The sequence below is a fragment of the Aspergillus chevalieri genome, chromosome 1, assembly GCF_016861735.1.
Source record: "Aspergillus chevalieri M1 DNA, chromosome 1, nearly complete sequence".
Taxonomy (NCBI): domain Eukaryota; kingdom Fungi; phylum Ascomycota; class Eurotiomycetes; order Eurotiales; family Aspergillaceae; genus Aspergillus; species Aspergillus chevalieri.
In genome coordinates, this window is record NC_057362.1 from 2,721,535 (window position 1) to 2,741,051 (window position 19,517).

The 19,517-nt window shown below is 46.5% G+C and overlaps 2 protein-coding genes across 2 annotated transcripts; one reads left to right on the forward strand and one right to left on the reverse strand.

Moving 5' to 3' along the window:
• Nucleotides 1-6,043: 6,043 nt before the first annotated feature.
• Nucleotides 6,044-6,571, reverse strand: ACHE_10960A (uncharacterized protein; the record flags this gene model as incomplete). The annotated part of the gene is made up of 1 exon (XM_043285075.1): nucleotides 6,044-6,571. The coding sequence occupies one exon, from the start codon at nucleotides 6,569-6,571 to the stop codon at nucleotides 6,044-6,046; it is 528 nt and encodes a 175-aa protein (XP_043132080.1).
• Nucleotides 6,572-8,265: 1,694 nt separating this feature from the next.
• ACHE_10961S (uncharacterized protein) lies at nucleotides 8,266-9,941 on the forward strand (the record flags this gene model as incomplete). Its single annotated transcript, XM_043285086.1, has 3 exons — nucleotides 8,266-8,558; nucleotides 8,620-9,686; nucleotides 9,799-9,941. 3 exons carry the CDS (start codon nucleotides 8,266-8,268, stop codon nucleotides 9,939-9,941), a joined length of 1,503 nt encoding a protein of 500 aa, XP_043132081.1.
• Between the last annotated feature and the right edge of the window lie 9,576 nt (nucleotides 9,942-19,517).

Consider the following 19,517-nt stretch of genomic DNA (forward strand, 5'->3'; position numbering starts at 1 on the left):
TTGGAATGAACTCCAGACCCGCTAGGTGGACTTTGGTCTTGTTTCTTAAGTGTTTTCTTTGAGAATGAATCATTAATTCTATGTACAGTAATGAAAGACCTAGATATTGAGAACGCAATTCGCCTTCGAAAAGCCTTCTCAGTGTAAATTGATGAGAGCTCATGGCAAATAGCAAAGTCTATGTTTTTTCGCAATGCCAGGTTGCTTGTGACTATTCAATCTCCATACAGGTTTATTTATTATTTATTTAATCAAGTTTATTGTCCATACCGAGCCCTAGAGCTATGGTAGACCATTATCCGTGGACTTGAGGCCGTTGACTATCCTACAGTCTCTTGTCCATATAAGTTCCTGGGGCACTAGCCCCCTTCCATACTCTTTCTGATCCTTTTCCTCGCCCCAGACCGCCTGTTTGCGCAGGGCTTTCGAGCAGACCATACGGGTTTATATATAGTTACATATATATGCATTGTGACGGCCTGGTCATGTTGTCTGGCTATCACGTGAGATGCAGTTGTTTGCTTTGTTGATAAATACGGCATCACCTCCTTTCTTCCTTCCTCATGTTGATTATTCTCGTTGATAGCTACCTAGGTAGAACCCATGAGTTGGATGTTCCATTATCCTAGTAGAGCGCCGTGACATGCATTAGGAAACGTTAAAATATGCCGCTTTCTATATTCGGATATAAATTTTAGATATCGAAGTGTCATACAAAATAGCTTTAATCTGGATATTGAGGCCATGTTTGAGCATGTGCATGGGGATTTATTTGCACCAGGACTAAGAACCCTAACAAACTAGGCCTCAGATGAACTTGTATTTGTTAATAGTAACTCATTACTTACAGTTATAAGCACCCCTTCAATAGTATAGCATGTATGAGTTGAACTGCAATCACGATCCTTTGCACGCAGAAGGGGAGCACCCAAAATTCTACCAATCAAGTTCCGGAGGCACTCTCATTTTAGAATACCAGGCGGCAATATGCCCGACCCTTTTTTTTATTTCTATTTCTCTTTCTATTTATATTCTTAAGAAGCGGTTGGCCACTTTCTCAACCTTGGCTGCTATAGAACTTCAAACTGGCACAAGAGCTGTCCAGTTCTGTTGAGTGGGCAACATAGGATTTCAGCCCAAAGCGGAAGCATTTGCGAATTGTATGAGTTTTGCAGAGGCTCAGAACAATCTTTAATATTGAGCGTTCTCATCATGCTAGCCAATATTATCATTAACATTCTCGTTAGCCGTCACAATTAATCAATGTCTGTTGAATCAGGCTGATGTTTTGCAGGTCTCACAGGATGAAGCTGACCCTGCTTTGGAGATAGAAGATGAAGTAGTATAATATCACATACAACTTTCTTCTCCGGGGCCATGCTTATGATTTTCTCTTCTAGAATGTTGATGGGCTCATACACTGCGTCACGTGGATATCTAGACTCGATGACATGAGAAAGCAAGCGGTAACACGCATTCTGCTCAGAAAGTGTCCGACTCTATTCCGACTACAAGGTAATTGCTTGCTATAAGGTTGCATTGATATCATCTTCATCCTACCTATTCTTGTGTTGTGTTTTCATGCGGCTGAATGAGTTACTTGATTTGCTATGACAAGAACATACTGGAAATATACTACTTCAGTGCTCGCTGACCTGGTTTAGAGGTTTCCACAGTCAGACCCAGTGACATTCAGCCCCTTACAGCATCTTACCTCCAAACACCTCCTAGTGACACCCACATAATCTCCAACACCCCTCAAGTTAACAGTCTGGTACCAGCCATTAGCATCATGCCCCAGGATATAACCGAAAGTGACCATGAGATCTCTGGACATAATGGAAATGATGATCCGACTTACATGGAGTTTTTGAGACAGGTGGTATCGTTTCCGGACGAAGACACATCTGTACCTGGCGAAAACTCACTTGCCTTAAAAGAGGCGAAGAAGAACACAGATGAACGATACCATCCAGCCTTGGAGATTATGTTGAACTATAAAAGCCCTAACAGTGCTTTTGTTGATTTCAAGAAGATAACACCTGCTGTTCGAGCTGGCCATGCAATCATAAGACCAGATCTTGAAGCTTTCACAGAAAATTTTCTTTTCAAATGGCTTCAAAGTGGGCTATGGTCGGTTTCGAGAAATATACCAGCACAGGCTAATGATAACAAAATCCAATGCTCAGAAGATATGACAGATTTGAAATTTGAAAAGGACCCAGAAACTAGTACTATAATGCGCAGAATCGCAAGAATACGATTGTATTATTGGTACGAAAAAGAATTAGAAAAAATGCAGGAAATCTCCTTGGAGCTTACACGAGGCGTGGATCCGCGTACCAGAACAATTGATGCCATTCTTGAGTACTTCTTTCTCGACTGGAACACTATAAATAAAGACGTGAAGGAAAAACGTCGCAGCCAATTTCATAACGAGAAGAAAGCAGGCAAGCGGTGGTGTGAATTGGTTCAATATCTAGGCGAAGGCATTTTAGTGATATGTGGCAAAGAAATGGATACTCAGATGTACCAATCTTCTCATATGAGTTACAGGGGCTAGCGCTAATCTATGAATATAGGAACAGCAACAACTTTCCTACTGGCAGTGTGCATGCACTTGCCACATTTGTGATAAATTGCTTTCCAGAGGCCAAAAATATTAGCAGCAGCTTTGGTCTTGCTGTAAAAGCGTTTATCCGAAAAGAGCCAATTGAAGGGCAGGAACTTAGGCAATGGAACAATCAACTCAATCAACTAAATTGGGAATTCATAAAGAATTTTGCCAAGAAAATCGAAGATCTACCCCATTGGCAGGGTTCTTGGACTACAATTCCTGATCACTCAAATTCCGACCTAATGAATTTTATTAAGGAGGCTTTAGCTTAGAATGAACGCTCATAAAAAATCAAACTGTGAAGTGCTATGAGTAGACCTGGAGTAGGCTGCAGCAAATCCGCAAATTTGTGGATATCTTGTTACTATCCGCACTAGCATAATTCTCGCTAGTTTACCTCAATGTAGACTCTCATCCGACCTTTATGCAGCTGACTAACTGCTAGTTTAAATTGAAATTTAAACGTATTTCGGTTATTACAGTATTAACCTGCGTTCCGACCATATTCATGCCTGAAATAATAAGAAATAAAGATGTATTGACTACTCTAATTGATTGGCAGTCTCAATTCCTTATGTTCGTATTTCGTACAGATCTCTATTTGATTCCATCCAATAAATGTTCAATAACAAGTTATGAACAGCACTCTTTCCTAATGTAATTGAAGTATGAACATAGTAACGCAAACCACTCAAAATTAGTGCTGGTATTCCATGCTGCCCTGAACATTGTAAAGCAGTGGATAACTTATTGGATCTGTCACAAAAGACTTTTTGGCTGTTCAACAACTGTTTGCCATTTGTTGAACAGCAAGTGATCTGCAAATTCCAATTTTGGCTCTCCACAATAGTAGAAGCCTTCCATGTAATTGGCTTATGGTGTCACGGCGCTCTACTAGGATGATGGAACGTCCAACTCATGGGTTCTACCTAGGTAGCTATCGACGAGAATAATCAACATGAGGAAGGAAGAAAGGAGGTAACGCCATATTTATCAACAAAGCAATAAAGCAAACAACCACACCTCACGTGATAATCAACCAACGTGACCAGGCCGTCACATTACCCCCCGGCTTCAATAGGCATTGTCCTCAATGTCATGGTCAACCCACAGGTAAGAAAACATGAGAAGGCAACAATACATGAGACACTTGAAAAGAAAAACACATGAACATGTCCAAACATCTCCAAAAATCAATCATCGAGATCATTAAGGTCATCAAGACGGTTTGCCTCTAACCTTGCAATCATCTGCTGGTTCCATATTTTATTGGATTCCTTGTGTGCCTTCATGGAACAATCCTTCACCCAATGATCAGAGGAGCCACATCTCACACAGGATCCTTGTTGTCGTCGTCTGTTCCTTTCATCTAGGGAGGTGGACGCTGCTGACAGGGAGTTGATATTGATGACGCTGAGGTCCATAGGATCAGACTTGGTGTGAGAGCCAGATTGGTGTGATTGAGAGTGGGAAACATTGGTGGAATTTGAGCTGAAAGAATGACTTCCCAATTGTTGAACCACACGAAGGAAATCAGTGTATGATTTTGGAAGATTCAACTGCTGGTTGAGACGTCCTCGGAGAGTAGGATTGAGGCCTTTCCTGAACGCTGAAATCTTGGTGACATCAGGCCAATCTTTGCCCTTTGCCTCATAAAGAATCCTCTCAAACTTGGCGATGTAGGCTGCCACAGATTCACCACTATCCTGCTTTAGGACTAGTAGATAATCTTCAGCTTCTTGAACCTTGTTGGGGTTGTCATAAACCAGAGATAGTTGATCAAGGATGGTGTTGTAATCCCAGGTGTTGGTGTCTTCTGCATAAGATAACTGGGGAAGAACTAGAGCTTGGACTTTGCTTTCCAGATTCAGATAGACATAGTAGAACTGAGCCACTGCATCACCAATAGCTGGAGCATCAATCCTAAGCTTAGCCTTCATCGAAGCAAGCCAGGTATCAAACTTCAAAGATTGGCCATTGAATTTCTCGGGATCAGGGAGGCATGGCTTTGGTCGTTGAAGTGGTTTGGGTTCATTTTTGACGGATTCGATTTCATTCTGGAGGGCGCGGATCGTAGAAGAAAATTCGTTTCGGAGTTCTTGAAAGGGGTCCATGATCTTTAAGAAAGGGATCGTGAGCTTGAATCTTGAAAAACTTAAGTCTTGAGAACTTGAAGGGGTGCCAGCATAGTCGCAACCACTGGACTTCTTGAAAGTTGAACTTGAATATGCCAACAACAGAAGTTTCAGTCCTGAGCTCTAGAAACTTAACTGAAGCAGCGCTTGACTTGACTTGAGGATGAACTTGAGGATGGAAACTTGAATGGAGACACTGTTATAGCCTGGCCAGCTCCCGAACTGCGGCACCAGCGAATCCCTTGAAGGGAGAAGCCTTTGGTATTTCTCTCCCTAAGGTATAAAAGGAGGATGTTGATTATTATGTCACGGCGCTCTACTAGGATGATGGAACGTCCAACTCATGGGTTCTACCTAGGTAGCTATCGACGAGAATAATCAACATGAGGAAGGAAGAAAGGAGGTAACGCCATATTTATCAACAAAGCAATAAAGCAAACAACCACACCTCACGTGATAATCAACCAACGTGACCAGGCCGTCACATATGGCTCACATTTGACCCATAAATGCTCCACTGTATTGCTCCACCACACATGTTGTTCAGGAGTTGTCTTGTTAACTCATCTGAATCTTAACACTGTTGGTAATTGCTCAATGCTTGATAATTCTTGAGCGTTTAATGCTCACAGCACATCAGAGAGTGTTCCGCTATTTTAACTTTGATGCCCTTAGAAAGAAGAAAAAAAAAGGGAGAGAGGGAGAGCGCCTAGATTTTTAGGAATTCAATAGGAACCCTATGTTTTCAAGCACTGAAATTGATCTGTGGGGGAAGATAGCGTGTAAATTTGACTTGGAATAAATAAAACTGACAGCTGGCTTACTGGAATGAGAGCGGACAGCAAAGACCCGGCAGGGATCTACAAAGGTCCACTTGCAGGTGTATTCAACATCCCCTGGAAGTGCTACAATCAAAACTAGACAAATTGGTGGCCTTTCTGTTCGATCCTGGTAGTCTTTATTTCATTCAATTGAATGCTGCGTGATGCTTTCGTGGATACACCAGTGGCAATACAAATGTCAGGTCAGTCTTGTTGTCTTATTCCATTATGCACGCTGCAAAGCAAAGATGAACAAGCACAACTAAAATCACTTCATCATTTTGAAATTACACCAACTTGTGTGGGCCTGGAAACAGATTTACCGTATCTCACACTTGAAGTCCCATGTTAAGGGCCTCCCCAGGAGATTCCAATGTGGACTGAAATGCATGGCCTTGCAGCTTATTCGAGCATTCCCACAAAGCCTCGGGTCTATCGTCTCTGTTCTAAGGTGACTAGTGGATTGATTCTCAGTTAGAAATGCTCACCTGTCCATCAGCTATGCTCTCGCCCTCGTGGCAGATGACTGGTTCCCTCCAGTCCCGTCCTTGGATTCGTGCATTAGGCAGGGATGCAACCTGCCACAAGCGGCCAGGTAGATCCTGCCGAACCTTCAGACGCCATGGGCTGCTTAGCCGGAGGGTAACTGGAACGTGACTCAGAAACTCCAGGATGAGGGGCCAGTCCTCAAGGCACTCGAAGTCACGTGGATGGACCCGCACGCTGAGATCCGCCAATGATGGGAGCGTGGTCAAGCGGAATGGTAACAGCCCGGACACGGAGTCAACAATGCTCAGCTGTTTCAAGGCAGGGTACATTGTCTGAGGAGGAGGTTTCTCCGCATTGAATTCACAGTCTAGTATGTGGATGGCCTCGAGATTAGCTCCTATCCCCGCTAGGACCGCGCCCAGATCTAAACCGCTGGAGTAGGTGATCTTGAGCCATCGAAGCTGGGTCGCCTGTCCACACCAGATGATGCTTTCGCCATGTGCCCCCATGATGGATAGGGAGCGGAGCCGCGGGAGCCGCTCAAAGTTTAACAAGGTCCAGGGCCCTTCGCAATTTCTTGGGCACTCCAAGCAGTAACAGCAAAAATTGAGTGCCAATGTCTCCAACGCTGGAAATGATGGCAGGCTACAAAGCCCTGGCTCATGCTCAATATAGGACAAGTGCAATGTTCGTAAATAACTGAACGTCATCGGGAACATCCATGTTCGTGGAGACATGAAGTCCACGCTCAGCGCCTCCAATGATGGCCGGCTGGCCAGCCGCGTCAAAAGTTCTTGAAAGCCGACCAGGCTTGGGGGGTAGCTGATACTGGGTTGTTGTCAGCATATCTGTCACCATAGCAAATAAGGATGGGATGAATCCTCTCGCTCGGGGAAAGAAGAACATGCCTGAACGCTCTCAAATTGTCCAGGGTATCCAGGACATTGAGAAACTCTAGCTGAATTGCGTCCTCATCTCCCCAAAAATTCATTTTCTTGACATGAGAAGACCACTGCGTCAACATTGGCAGAAGACGATTTGGCCCTGATGGGAAAGACCGAGAATTGAGAAGCGTTGGATAGACACCGTTGAACCTGATTTCCACAGAATGAAAAAGCAACCGGGCCGAGCATATTCGGAGTCCCCAACAGCTGTTGTAGAGAGCCCAGAGGTCTGGGAGGTCCAGCTAAGACTGATTAGCATTAGCAGCCCAGTAGACAAGGGAGAACGTGACTGTACATTCTCAGTGACCAAGAACAGAATCTCCAACGGTAGCGCGAGGATGGGCATTAGAGTCCAGATAATGTGCCGTGTTGACTGCCCAAGGCCCAGGTTTTGGTAGGTTCCCTGGCGGAGTGTTTTCCAATAAAGATGACCTGCCAAGAAGTGCACGGAACTCCTGACCGTCAACTTAAAACAGGACCCAATCAAATAGGGATAATTCAGGGTGTAAGGAGTGAGGTAGAATGGACAAGTAGCGTGTAGGCGTTGAACACAAATCAAGATCCAATCCATGTCTTCGTGCTAATAGAAGCCACATTGTGGAGAGAATTTGAAACAGAAGCTTGTGGTGGCCAAGGGCCCAGGCAATGCACAGGGTTCTATGAACATGTTTGTGCTCGTCTGCACAACCTTTCAAATACCACCTGAGAGCGTGAGATGTGTGTTCACCTTTCATCATTGCCAATGCAATAGGCCTGATTTACTCCTGGCATGTAGCTTTGCAGTCAGCCATCACTCGGCAGCCACTCTAAAAGAGTATATAAACCAAATATCATTACAACCAACTGGCAAAAACTTCTCTTCAGCAGATCGCAGGCCTACTACAGCAATGTATTTTTCACAAGTTTCCAGACACAACAATTCGGTTTTATCATCGGCCTTTTTTGCCGCATCCCCGGAATTCGATGAACCTGTGTTTGTGTCATTGACCCCAGCATCGTTGTCTCGGAAACGCCTCCACGACGAGGCAAGTATCGTTGGGTCGACAGGGCCATCCGCCAAAAGAAGAATAATACAAGATCCTGGCACCCGGGGATCTGGAGAATCTTCCTACTACGTCATCGCCCCAAAGCCAGCACTTCCCCCAATTCCGGAGGAACCATTGGTCACATCCGATGCTGGTGCCCTAGGCAGAATCACCGCGTTACAGAATTTTTGGCAGCAAGTAGGGACGAGAAGAAATGATACCAACCCAGAACAAATGCCACTGCTAGGCACCTTTCAAGGTCGTACGGGAACCGAGGAGTTCTGGACTGTGATAGCTCCAATGGTGTTATTCCCGACTTGGCACACACTGCTGTTCACAGTTTCTGATCCTCCAGTTGATGGTCATTGCTCCAAACTGCAAGCGTCAAAACAAAAATTAGGGAAGCAGCCGCAGCATGCAGTGGAGAACCCCCTGCGGCTGTTTTTTACTCTCCTACAGGATGTGGCGAATGGCGTAGACGCTGGTTATTCCCAGACTGGATACCCCGGAATCGATTTTTCCTCAAAGTAAGTAGCCTCAGTCGCCAGGAATTGACCAATCTCCAGTATGCTGACAGAAATTACTTAGGAGACGACATACCAATCTGCAGCCGGGTGGAACCAAGATCAAGGATCATCCAGACGGCATTCAGCCTGCTCCTACCTCCTCAGTGTCAGTGAGTGAACCACGTCGCGTTACCCGTGGCGCCCTCTGTGCTATAATGATAGATCATTTCACACGAGGACTCTCCTGGATGAAGGCTATGGAGAAAAGTGAATGGAAAGGCGGCGTCTCCAGCAAAGCCCTAGCCCTCATTGCCACACATCCCTCACTGAGCAGTGAGAAGCACGTGACTTTGGTTGTCACACCCACAGGGCTTGTCCCGCAATGGAAACAAGAGATCCAGCAGTCCCTCAACTGTTGTGAATATCGGCGCTGCATCTACATTGGCTATAATGAAGGAGCGACTGGAGCCGACTGTTTCCATCTCGACCACTATGACATCGTATTCAACACCTTCAGAGTGATTGCAGTGGAGATGAAAGCTGATTCGCATGATCAGGCATCCCATCTGGCTTGCAGTCAAATACAGGACCTCAATTCAACCACCGCGCAGCAGGGTCTCATGCGAACAATTATGCTGTGCCAGATGAAGATGTCAACCATCCACGGTCGACCCATTCTTCAGCTACCTGAGATGAGAATTCAGAAGGTTTACATAATGTTTAATCACGAACAGCAAATTGTGTACAAGAGTTTGCAGAGCTGCACATGGGTCCACTTCTACCAGTGCCTGGACGACGTGAACGACCATTGCAATGTATCTCACATGCTGGGATTCTTAGGCTCTTACACCAACTTTGGAAAGCTTGCTTATTCATTTCTTGCTTCCAACGCTGTGCTTGCCTCCGGTGACTGGCCACGGTGGGGTGAAAGACATGAGCATTGGACTGCAGACACCCTGCAGTTCTCTGAGGTTGAGGTCATCCGCCTCCACGACCACCAGAGTATCTGGGAGTGCCTGGCCTGTACCACCAGCGTAGAAAACCCTATCGCGTCTACTCCAAGCAGTCATGGTGCCCTTCCTGGAGAATATCATAGCCAGATTACTTATCCAACTCTGTCGACAGAACAAAATATTGGCGGGACTGCTGGTACATATGTTGTGCCTCCACACTTGGCAAACCATCGATCTAGCAAAAGCGAGGGACAAAGTTTCTTTCATGAGAGATCCTCCCCCTGTCCCGCCCGCTGACTGCGGCACAGTCAATGATTTGGGACAGGCTGGGCGCTTGGCTGAATTTTATCTCCACAGTAAGGCGTCCACGATCCCTGGACGGCAGTATCAACTGGGTCTCAGCCAAACCAACGACATTGAAGGAACCTTTGCACGGTCGCAGCAGCGATAAGCATAGTTTAAGCTGGCAACAAAATGTACCTACCGGTAAGCTTGGGAAAGGGAGTGGATCAGTAGTTTGAAAATTAACAAGGGATGTATTAAAATATCGCATAGTCAAAATTAACGATATCGATGCAATCATGTGGGTGCCAGATGGCTTTGAATATTGACATTCACTTCCGAAGAGCGTAAACGTACCAATATGTTCATTATGACAGGTTCAGAATCAAGTCCTCATGAATATCGAAGTGAACCCACTTTACAACACTGATACAAATTAATACGCCATGCCAAAAAGGTACTAGCTGCAATACTAAGAGGTCGCAGTAATGTGCATTTTTTATTTTTATCGGATTCCCAATATTTATATAATGGAGGTCGGTACCCTGTACCAAGATTATTATTATTATTATTTAATCAAGTTTATTGTCCATACCGAGCCCTAGAGCTATGACAGACCATTATCCGTGGACTTGAGGCCGTTAGCTATCCTACAGTCTCTTATCCATATAAGTTCCTGGGGCACTAGCCCCCTTCCATACTCTTTCTGATCCTTTTCCTCGCCCCAGACCGCCTGTTTGCGCAGGGCTTTCGAGCACAGTGCTCTCCTTGTGTTTCGTGCAGGATGGGTGCGGCCTAGGCTGACTTCAGCTCAGGCTACCCTTCCTGCTATCCTTCTCCTGTTCGAATTGCCTCTTCCAATGATTCCAATCCCCATTCATCATCTTTCTGGACCCTTTCTGCCGTTCGCTGTAGGTGTGCTCGAGGTAGAGCTACACTGGTACTAGCTAGGAATTGTAGCAGCGCCTTGGTAGCTCTGGGCTCTCCCAGAAGTCGTCCTTGCGGGTGTTCCTCTGCAGCAGTGGGCCTCATAACTCCATCCAACTCCAGATCCTTGTAGAGTTTGTTTCGTTGATGTCGCCATTTTCGGCATTCAAAGAGAAGATGGTGTATTGTCTCCCTTGATAGGCCACAATCTCTGCAGGTTGCATCTTCTTGGGCCTGGATCTGATGTAGATATGCTCCAACAGCTGCATGTCCTGACTTCAGTTGGAAATACCGGCTCGCTAGGTGTTTGGGAGCCCCTGCGGCTGCAGAGTTGAGTCGCCAGTTCTTCTGTGGTCTATATGTTCGCTGACCTTGTTGGGATCGCTTGCTGAGCTCCTTGGCAAGCCATCTCTGCTTCTGTGCTGTAATGGCCTCTGTTCGGGCTCTACAGGTGAATGCCAGGGAGATCTCTCTTGGGCCTCTTCCTGGGGGTTTGTTGGCTGCCTGTTTTGCCACCTGATCAGCTCTCTCATTTCCTTCTACCCCTGCGTGTCCCGGAACCCACTGGACAGTGGGTTGATGACCTTGGGCATGTAGTTTCTTGGCTATAGCATGTGCTTGGACCACTAATGCTTGGCCTGGTCCTGGTTGGGTATGTCGCAGCCTTGCAATGGCCGCTTGGGAGTCTAGCAGGATGGTGACTGGTCTTTGATCTCCCATTTTCTCGGCTAACTGGAGTGCTTGAACAACTCCAAGAAGCTCTGCATCAAACACCTCACGTCCTTTGCCCAATGGGAACCCCTGGGTCCTCCAGGATCCTGCTTCTTGCCATGCAAGTCCTACTCCGCACCTGCCGTTCTCCAATCTTGATCCGTCTGACCAGATTACTAGTCCTGGAGAGAAAGTTTGTGCCGCTGCTAGGGCCTCTGGACCTGGTAGCACCTCTATTCTCCCTGGGAACTGGCTATTGGCTGTTTGTGTCGTGCTTTCAAAACCCTCGGATGGGTCTGCTGGTAGGGTATTGGCTAGTTGTCGAGCTAGATGCTGTCCCAAAGACCATGGTCCTCGGTTGCTGCTTTCTGCCCATTGTCGGTTCCCTGGGGTCTGCTCCCCAGGCTGGGTGTGCTGATCCCCTTCTCGGAAGCTCACTGGGAGGATCTTTTTAGCTGGGTGATTCTCCGGTAAGCTGAGCAGTCGGGTGGTATATCTCAATTGCCGGGCCTCCAATAGGGCCTCTGCCGGCGTTAGGCCTGCTTCGCGGACGAGTGGCCCTACAGGAGTTGATTTTAACATGCCAGTAATAGCACGGGCCTGTCGATTTATCATCAACTGTGTGCCTGCTAGCCGATCTTTCTGGCCCTGCCACCAGAGTTCTGCTCCATATAGAGCTACTGACTGCACCGCTGCAACTTGAACCTGGCGGGCCAGTCCTGGAGCGAGTCCATGACTCTGGCATAGGCGCTGTACCTGATGCTCTGCAGCCCGTGCCTTGCGCATACAGGTCTGATAGTGGACCTTGAGGTTTAGCCCAGAATCAAGCCAGACGCCAAGCCATCGGGTTGCCTCTGGGTTGAAGGGCACATGGTGGCCATCTACTTCCACTTGTGCTCGTTGAATCTGATCTTTCAGTTCCCGGCCGCGCTTGCGGGTAAGCAGGACTGCTTCTGTTTTCCCTGCATCAAACTGGACCACATTTTCATTGCCCCATTCAATAGCCACCCTGGCTGCTTTCTGCAGTTTGTCACAGACTTCTTTGACGGAGTGTCCTGAGGCAAGCAGACCTATATCATCTGCAAAGGAAAGAGACTGGATGCCAGTCACACTCCTCTCAATCACCTCAAACACACCACTGAGGTAGATGATGAACAGAATGGGTGACACTGGTGAGCCCTGTGGCACTCCTGAGTTGATTGGGTGTGCTGGGCACTGTGTGTTGTCAATCTGCAGCTGAACCCATCTGTCAGTCAGGAAGGACTGAACCCATCGGATCAGGTCCCCATCCAGGTTGAACTCAATCAGTCGAGTTATCAGTCGCCTTGGATTCACATGGTCGAATGCTCCTTTTACATCAAGGAATAGCGCTCCCACCAGCTGCCGGAGTTTCCAGGCTTTGTGGGTGTTCTGTATTAGACATGCCACTGCATCAATTGCACTTCGCTGCTTGCGACTTCCCATCTGTCCTGGGTGTAGTACTCCCATAGTCTCGCAGTGGCGGGCAATTGCATCCGCTGCTATCTTCTCAACCACCTTCCCTAGGCAGTTTAGTAAGCTAATCACCCGGTAGGCCTTCACAGCTGTGTAGTCTGGTTTATTGGGTTTCCTTAGCAGGATGCCCTTTGCCACTTTCCACACTGGTGGATGTAAACCTAGTCGGAAGCACTGCCGGGCTAGGGCAACAATTCTGGAACTGTCCCACTCCCATAAGAGCCGGAGAGCTCGAAAGTTCAGGCGATCAATTCCTGGAGCCTTCTGGACTGCCTGGTGAAAAAGTGCACCTTTAACCATTTCCTCATCCACCTGGCCATGCCAGGACCCTTGAGGAATTTCAACTTCCCGGCTATCCCCTGGTGCCTGGGGGAAGGCTGTCTCCCGAATCAGGGCCTCTTTCTCATCAATGGAGCTGGCGAGTTGACCCTGAGGTCCACGTAGTGTTGGAGTCGTTGCCATAGTCCTAGGCTTTGTGTAGTCCAGAGCTCGCCAGCATCTAGCTGTATTCCCCAGACCTGGCCGGTCTGCTGTCCCTTCCAGGAAAGTTTCCCAGCAGGTGCGTTTTGCTTGTCGGATGGCTCGGTAGTAGTTGTTCCGGATTTCTCTCAATTCTGTTGTAGGGATCTCCTGTCTCTGCCATGCTTGTCTTGCCTGACTGTAAGTCCTGCGGGCCTCTTTAATCTCTGTTCCCCACCAGCGTTTTGATAGTGGTGTTACTCGTAGCTGTTTTGCATGCTGATTTAATACTGCTGTCAGGGCCTCCTGGATCCATATGGCCTCCCCGGCTAGGTCTTCTGATGAGCAGGAGTCTTCCAAATAAGGCCTAGATTGTGTTCTTGTTTGCCAATCCCCCTTGGCTTCCTCCAGGGCTTGTGGGTTGGCTTGAAGTGTCTGAATCTGCCACCCTGTCACCTCCTGTGAAGGTGTTGCGGGTATTTGCTCCAGGGAAGCCCATTCCATGATTATCAGTTCATGATCTGAGCCGGTTGGGTGTCCTTGGTCGATCGTCCATGTTTCCAGAGGCCCCATACTAACCGTGGTTAGAGCCAAGTCGATGATCGAGATCCCTGGGGTTCTTTTTGGTCGAGTGGGAACTCCCAGTTCATTGTTGATATAGAGGCCTGCTTCATCTATCAGGTCCTCCAATGGCCCAGCGTTCACTCGGGCTCTCGCAAGAGGGTTCCACAGTGGGCTATGAGCGTTGAAATCTCCAACAAGCAGGCATCTTCCCTCAATCACCTGGTCCCATTGCCCATCCTCTAGTGCTCTCCTCTGTCTCTCATTCCCCCCATGCCAACAATGGCTGATTCCCAGCCAGTTGTCATAGCAGTTGACAATTCGGGTCCTTCGTACTTTCTCTCGGGCCCGATTCAGCTCCCATATATCCAATGCCATCAGGTATGGGTGGTCAAGGAGGTCTGTTCGGGCTTCTACAATCACCTTACTTGCTAGGTCCCGCCGGATCGCAACCGCCACTCGCCGGTCTCGACGAGATCCTGATTCCGGCCAATATATCTGGTATCCTCCATGTCGGAACTCCGTATCAATATAGGGTTCCTGTAGGCATGCTAGTCCCACCCCTAGCTCCAGCCCTGCCTCCAGAGCCGCAACAGTGACTGCATAGGTCTTGCGGCAATTATGCTGGAGTAGTCGCATTAATGGGCTGTTGACTGCCTTGGGGTGCTAGTGCCCCTCATCTCAATGTCCTCCTCTTCGCCAGTTGTTAAGCTAGGCCCTAGATATCGCTGGGTTTGGGGGCTGTTAGGAGCTGAGCTGCTCCGTGGTCGTGATTGATGCTGGTCTCGGTTAACCACAGTGAAGGTGAACCCTGGTGAACTTGGACTGGCTGGTTCTGGGCTGTGTACCAAGATTTAAAAGAAATAAAAGAAAAAAAAACGAAACATCAGCATCTAGTAGCAATGCACCAGAAAAGTCTTACTCTGTTCCTCAGCGCTTTACCAGATATTATAGGGCTAGGTGCCCTTACGACGGTGAGGTTTTCCCAGGTTAAGGAATAGACTATTTGGCTAATATCAAGGCACGAGAAAAGACAGATATTAAATGTCTGTCAAATGAAAACAACATCCGAAAATCTGAAATTCTTCATCCAATCAACTACCTTGAAAAAAATTCCTTTGTCTATGATTATAAGAGCGGTTGCTCAAATGTTGCTACTTGGAAAGGGGCAGGGATATACCTTTGCCATGATGTGAGTCTCTTACCAAGACTTTTATTCTTTGGCCCTGCAACATCTGACTGCCCTAGAAACCAAATCCTCTCACCATCGACTCACTGGAAATAGGAAGACTTGCCCATGAAGGAAACCATGGATGTCGGATGTCACATTTCCAAGCCGAGGTTCTAACGGCCCAGAATATCACCGTGTTGTTCTCAAGGCCAAATTAAGAGAGCAAATTGGCTTTCCATTCATACATAGTATTTAAATTGAAGTATGAATAAATGAGAAGACCATTGGCATCCTTGTCCAGACAGCACATCTAGTACAGGTTGCTTTGATTCATTATTTATATTTTGTTAGATTACAACGCCGCCACAACTTCAGATGTCACAAACCAAGAAAAGCACTTGAAGACTCTTGACCGGTTTTGCAAACTGTATGGCAAAATAAATTTTGTACTATTGCTGAGAAGGTCGCTTCTCATAAGCCGGGATGCATTATTTCTGTAAAGGCAATGTAAAATCGAGTCGATAGTAACTCTCTTCTGGACCCACCGCTAAGGCGTTAGCACAGTCAATCATTGAGCGGGCCGCATTTAATTGAGGGACACTGTAAACAGCGCCTTGTATGATATTGCATCTCACTACTCAAAATTACACGATATGTCCTGAGACTTCAGTAAATTTCCATGGAAGCCTGTAGTGGATCCCTACTAGTCTCAACCGCGGGTGAGGGCGAGGTCTAGAAGTAATATAAACTACTTGAGAGGACCAGCACTGAACCTCAGTGAACTGACTATTTGCGGAAAATGCTGTGGGACCAGATTTTGCTATGTTTGATACTTCCATGCTTTGTTCAATCCAAGGACACTCGTTCTCTGTGAGGCGCTCATTTGTCTATTTATTATACCATGCTAATATGTCCAGAAAGCAAAATAGTCATTTCACATCAAAGACCATTACCTTTCCCACTGCCATAAGTAACAGGGCTGATAATCTCCCGTCTGCCTCTTTAGCTTTTCCCATATTTAATCATGGCAACAGCCTTGCGAAGCGTGGCTCTGATATACCTACAACCAGCCCAAGTGTGGTCAAGGCACCATATTCTCACAACTCATGGCCGTTTACTTCAATAACCTTTTGTGCGACTCTTCCTGATAGCGAGAAGAACCAAAGCTTCATATTGTCTGGCACATATACACTCCCTTGGATAACTGTGACACATGCACAGACTCCAGTGCCTTCAAGCTCCTCTGGTGCAAGCGTCATTCATTCAAATCTGAACTTCCTTTTCATTATATCTCTCTTCTTTGGCGTTATATAGTACAATGAAGGGATAGCTTTCATGTAAGCCATTGTGAATTGGCTTTCCTCCTCTTCTCTTTCATTCTCCAGATTCGATAATTGCGTCGGTGGCAAAATAGTTTAGATGGGAATCTCATTTCGTTCACTGCTGGAAAGAAGCGTTAGATGACAATAATAGTGGAAGTGGAAGAATCTCGGGCAATAACATATGGTGAGCTGGCAGGCCCAGGGTCTTTCCTTTTCTTCTTCATGTTAGTATTTCGTCAGATGGTCTACCAATAGATCCCTATTGCTCGAGGCCGTCACACATTACGGTAGATATCGATACTAAATATTGTCTAACCTTGCATGTACTAAAACAATAAAGTGTAGTTTAGGAGGGCAGATTGATTCTGCAGGTCACTTTACAACTGCTACTAACAGCGAACTATGCTCAAGGCTGTCTCTGACATAGTACAGAGCGATCATGCTATCCCTTACAAATCCAAACGAACCGGCTTCACAGAGAAGTTTAGTAAGCAAAGCGTTCAACTGTCGAGGTCGACGACAATTGGCCTAGTCTTGTATTGTGACATTGAGCATAACTCAAGTATTTAGGTTGAGGGACAGCTACTTAACGTGCACTTGCTTTACTCAGCGTCAGAGCCTTCTTCGGCTATTCCGACACCCCCATTCAGCCCGTGATCCCTGAGTTGCCCATTTAGTCACACATCCACTACTTCCGACTCCGGGTCGTCTTTTCCCAACCAGCAAATCGGATTGTTGCATAGGCTGCCTTGATGCGAAACGCGACGTGGTTATGGTAGAATCCGAACTCAACAATGTTCAAACTGTACCGATTTTCACACTCGTCTGTGTTGATTCGCCGAACTACTCCATACTGTGTTGGAAACACGCCTATCTGATAGCCTGCCTCCGGAACTCCTGGAAGGTGGATACTCGTAGTCCCATAGACTGCGGCGCATGGCCTCCGCACATATAGCGCTTATGGAAGGGCGGCGATTCGCTGAACCACTATGCTGGGAACATACCGGAACCACCGGAATGTGGAGACACTGGGAGTGATTAGTGCGGAGCCATCGGAAAGTGGATAATTCTTTCCCGGTTACATAATGGGATGGTGTGCCGAGACAATTACTGCATGGGCTCAAAGTGTCCACGTTGATTTCCGGCGTACGGGTCTATCAATTGGAGAGATATGATGCGGGAAAAGATACTCTGCTGCCTCTTACTATTCAATTTCTGTGTTCCTGCCGTCAGATGGCACCATTGTTGATGGATGATAATGGTCATTGAGAAGTTATAGAGGTCAAATTTGCTCTGTAGACTTGAAGTAGACAATTTCCTTCAAGCCACATCACAACTCTTTAACACTTTCCAATTTGCGCCTTACCTGCCACACTAACAACAACGCCCATGGCCGGTAAGAGATAACAATGAGACAGAATTAAAATGAAAGTGTTAACTAACCATTGGTGATAGGGCACAGCATTTCTGTTGTCTTAAACACATAGAGAGCAGGGCCTTGTTGAATTTGCATGATCTGTGATTTGCAACCCACTATAATTCAGCAGATAACAATATTCTGGGTAATTAACCTGACTTCTGCTGAAAAGTGCGTGGAGTAGGCAGTCGCACAGGAAGAGAGATTTGATCATCAGTATTTTTCTGATACTGACACTTTCGTGCAAAAACGCAGCATCCAGTTATCCAGTAGGACCTGAGTTCATGGTTATGTTCAATGTGATATCTTGCTATCATAATCCCAGAATGTCGCTCGGTTGAATTTACACAAAGCTAGTAAAAGACGTTGCGCGATATTATGGCGGTCTCTATATCATATCATAATATCCGGCGAATTTGTCTCTTTTTCTGACGGCGACTAAACGGGGGGTAATGTAGGCTTTTTTGAATCCTCCTGCAGGCCCCTAATGCGTTCACTCCTTCGGTGATTGACGTTTGATGCTTTTGTCCGAGCATGTTCCTTAGAATTGTGCTTCTGAGTCGTGCGCGGGTCTTTGGTGGTCAGTTGTTGATGAGTAGAGGTCGGTGTAGGATTAGTCAATAGTAGTGGGAGTACATTCATAACAAATTTAATGTGGTAACTGCGCGCATCACTTTCAATAAAGTTCATTGTATACTTGACAGCATCTTTAACATCTTCATATTCTTTGGTTAACAAAACCAGTTTCAGAAGACTTGTTTGAACAGTTTTGAGCTGCGCTTCCAAATTCTTGTTTCTGTTCTGCCATTCAATCCTTACTGTTTGCACATCATAGTGCCCCATTTGTCTGTACCCTCTGGTACATATTAATGAGCTTTTTCACGATGTTGACAAAATCCATGTTATTGACAAAGAAGGATTCCCGCCGATTAGATGGCTGCAAAGAATCAGGTTGGGCCGGCAACATACCTAGTCCTTCAGGGTGATTTTCTCTTTCCTGTATTTATTTCGCCGCCAGTGTTTATATGCGCATCATCTGTGTCTGAAGTGCTGCTCCAATCGCTTGTCAAGCCCTGGTTGGTAAAGATTTGACGGCCCAGCTTCGCACAACTGTACTCGGCTATATGATGTAGGCAAATACCCACCCTGCCCCGAAGACACAAGGAGAGCATTCTACCGAGACTCAAAAGCCCTGCGCATACAGGCGGCTTGGGGCGAGGAAAAGGATCATAAAGATCATAGATGGGGGTGCTACCCCAGGAACTCATAGGGACAGGCCGAAAATAAACTATTGGCCTCGGATTCGGATCTCACAAAAGAAGGATGATCTTTGAACGTCTGCCTCTTCCTTGAAATCCTTGGTTTAGCTGCATGGAGCATCACACTATGTGGTGAATGCAACTCAAATTTATGGAGCGTTTACATCCCTCAGTGCGTGGTTTTTGCAGGATAAAGGGGATCTGCTCATCCGGGTTTTTTGTATAGATTATTTAAATGATGTCAAATCTATTGTATTTAAACCGATTGAATATATTTAGAACTCCGGTTAGACTACATCACTAAGATGAGTTCTCTGGGTGTTCTATATGTTATGCAAATTGTACGAGTAGCAGAAAAGTAAATCAAAGGTGGCAATGGAATGGAAAATTTCCCTCTTTCCCCCTTCATTTCATAAAACTTCTG